The sequence below is a fragment of the Cyprinus carpio genome, chromosome A18 (genome assembly GCF_018340385.1).
Source record: "Cyprinus carpio isolate SPL01 chromosome A18, ASM1834038v1, whole genome shotgun sequence".
In the NCBI taxonomy this organism is placed as follows: domain Eukaryota; kingdom Metazoa; phylum Chordata; class Actinopteri; order Cypriniformes; family Cyprinidae; genus Cyprinus; species Cyprinus carpio.
Window position 1 is genome coordinate 28,880,278 of NC_056589.1, and position 2,173 is coordinate 28,882,450.

The 2,173-nt window shown below is 39.2% G+C and overlaps 1 protein-coding gene across 1 annotated transcript in view; it reads left to right on the forward strand.

Annotated features, from left to right (window-relative positions):
- LOC122148650 (protogenin A) overlaps positions 1 to 982 on the forward strand; it is a 1,592-nt gene extending 610 nt beyond the window's left edge. The window contains exon 2 of the mRNA XM_042775848.1: positions 759 to 982. Coding sequence (XP_042631782.1) covers positions 759 to 982 — 224 coding nt within the window. The remainder of the gene's footprint in view (positions 1 to 758) is intronic.
- Positions 983 to 2,173: the final 1,191 nt, after the last annotated feature.

Below are 2,173 nucleotides of genomic sequence, written 5' to 3' on the forward strand. Positions count from 1 at the left end.
ATGCATAACAAGCTGCTTCATGCATAATCAGATAATAATATCATGAAGTTTCATGCATATTGCAGAGGTGAATGTTTATGAACATCAGATAAGTGAATCATAATCTGAAATATAGCTTTTTAATATAAAGAAAGCTATGTGAGCTATCACTTTGATATTAACAAGCTTTCTTGCACAATATGATGCAGATTAGATTATTAGTGATAGTTACATCATAAAGCTTTTTTCATATTCATGCATTTTCATATCTGAATTAATACAATATGACTGCTGATATGTTAAACGTGTATAATAGTTGAAACATTTTATATTGTGAAAATGACACCAAGTGTCAATATTTGTAAATGTTTTTCTGTTTTTCTTCTTCCTTCTCTTTATTTCTCCTTGTGCACAAAAATGAAGAGTGTTGCATCTCTTAAAAATGCTCAGATGTTCCCAAGTCATAATTGCATAAGATTAGATTCTAGAAATGTTCTTTTTGAACGTGTTTTTATTTCTGTTTTTATTCTCCTGCTTGTTGCTCTGCTCTCATAGCAGCTCTAGTCACGGTGGGCTGCTAAATGTCTAGTGAATTTCATGCTGGGAATAAATTACAGCTCTTCTTTAGACGAGGATCGAGTCTCTTCTGACTTTATGAGCCATGAATAAAGGGATTACGGCGAGTAATCCATCAGGTCAAATATGATTACAGAGCAACCTCAACCTGCTGCTGCTGCTTTATCTCAGTCTCACTCGCTTTCTCTCTCTGTCTCTGCAGGGTGTGACGAGTTTTAGTGAGCTGTTTTTTATAAAGGAGCCCCATGATGTGACGGTGATGAGGAGGGAAGCTGTGATTTTGGACTGTCAGGCCCACGGCGAGGCTCCCATCGGCATCCGGTGGCTGAAGAACGGAGCGGCGCTCACAGAGTCGGAGCGTGTTTACCTGCTCACCAACGGCTCTCTGTTCATCTCAGAGGTGGAAAGCCGTAAGCAAATCAGATGAAGGCTTCTACCAGTGCCTTGCCCAGAACAAATATGGATCATTATTCTCAGCCAAGAGAGCCCCCGCTTGACTATCGCAAGTAAGATGCATTGGTGTTTTTGCCCCGATACGTGTCAGGGTTGCTCAGATGTCTTTTGCAGTTAAAAGAATAGTTCACCCAAAAATGAAAAGCTGCTGAAAGTGAACTCACCCTCAGGACATCCAAGATGAAGATGAGTTTGTTTCTTCATCAGATTTGGAGAAATGTAGCATTGCATCACTTGCTCTGCAGTGAATGGGTGCCGTCAGAATGAGAGTCCAAACAGCTGATAAAAACATCACAATAATCCACAGCACTCCATCAGTTAACATCTGGAGAAGATAAAAGCTGAAACAAATCCAGCATTAAGACGTTTTTAACTTCAAACCCTTGCTTCCAGCTAAAATACGAGTCTATAATCCATAAAACACTTCCTTCAGTGATAAAGTCATCTCGTCTGAATCAGGAGAGAAATCTGCTCCAGATCAAGTAGAAGAAGCTCTAAACAAATATGTGGGGTGTATTTTGAGGTGAGAGGAGAACATAAAATTGACTTTTTTACTGGAGGAAGTGTTATTATGGATTACAGACTCGCATTTTAGCCGGAAGCGTTGGTTTGAAGTTAAAAAAAGTCTTAGTGATAAAGACTGATTTGTTTCTTACAAACCAACACAGCTTTTGTCTTCTCCAGATGTTAACTGCTGGACTGGAGTGGTGTAGATTATTGTGATGTTTTTATGTTTTTATGTTTGTTCTGTTTGAACTCTCATTCTGACGGCACCCATTCACTGCAGAGCATTCATTGCTGAGCAAGTGATTTAATGCTACATTTCTGTAAATTTGATGAAGAAGCAAACTTATCTACATCTTAGATATCGTAAGGTTGAGGATGTTTTCAGCAAATCTTCATTTTTGGGGTGAACCCTTTAAATCGACTACAGCTCTATCAACCTAAACTAACACCAGAGATCACGCAGACGTTAGGTTCTGCAACAAAGCCCTTTTCTTATCAAGATTCACTCAGAGCATAGATTTTTCCTATGGCATCAGCTCTAACTGGACCTTTATTTTTAAGATTATGTGTGTGTTTATGCATTTTCTGTCCTGGCTGAACGCTGGAATCTGAGTTCCTGACTTATTCACGGACACACAGAGGAAGTGCGGTGTGATGG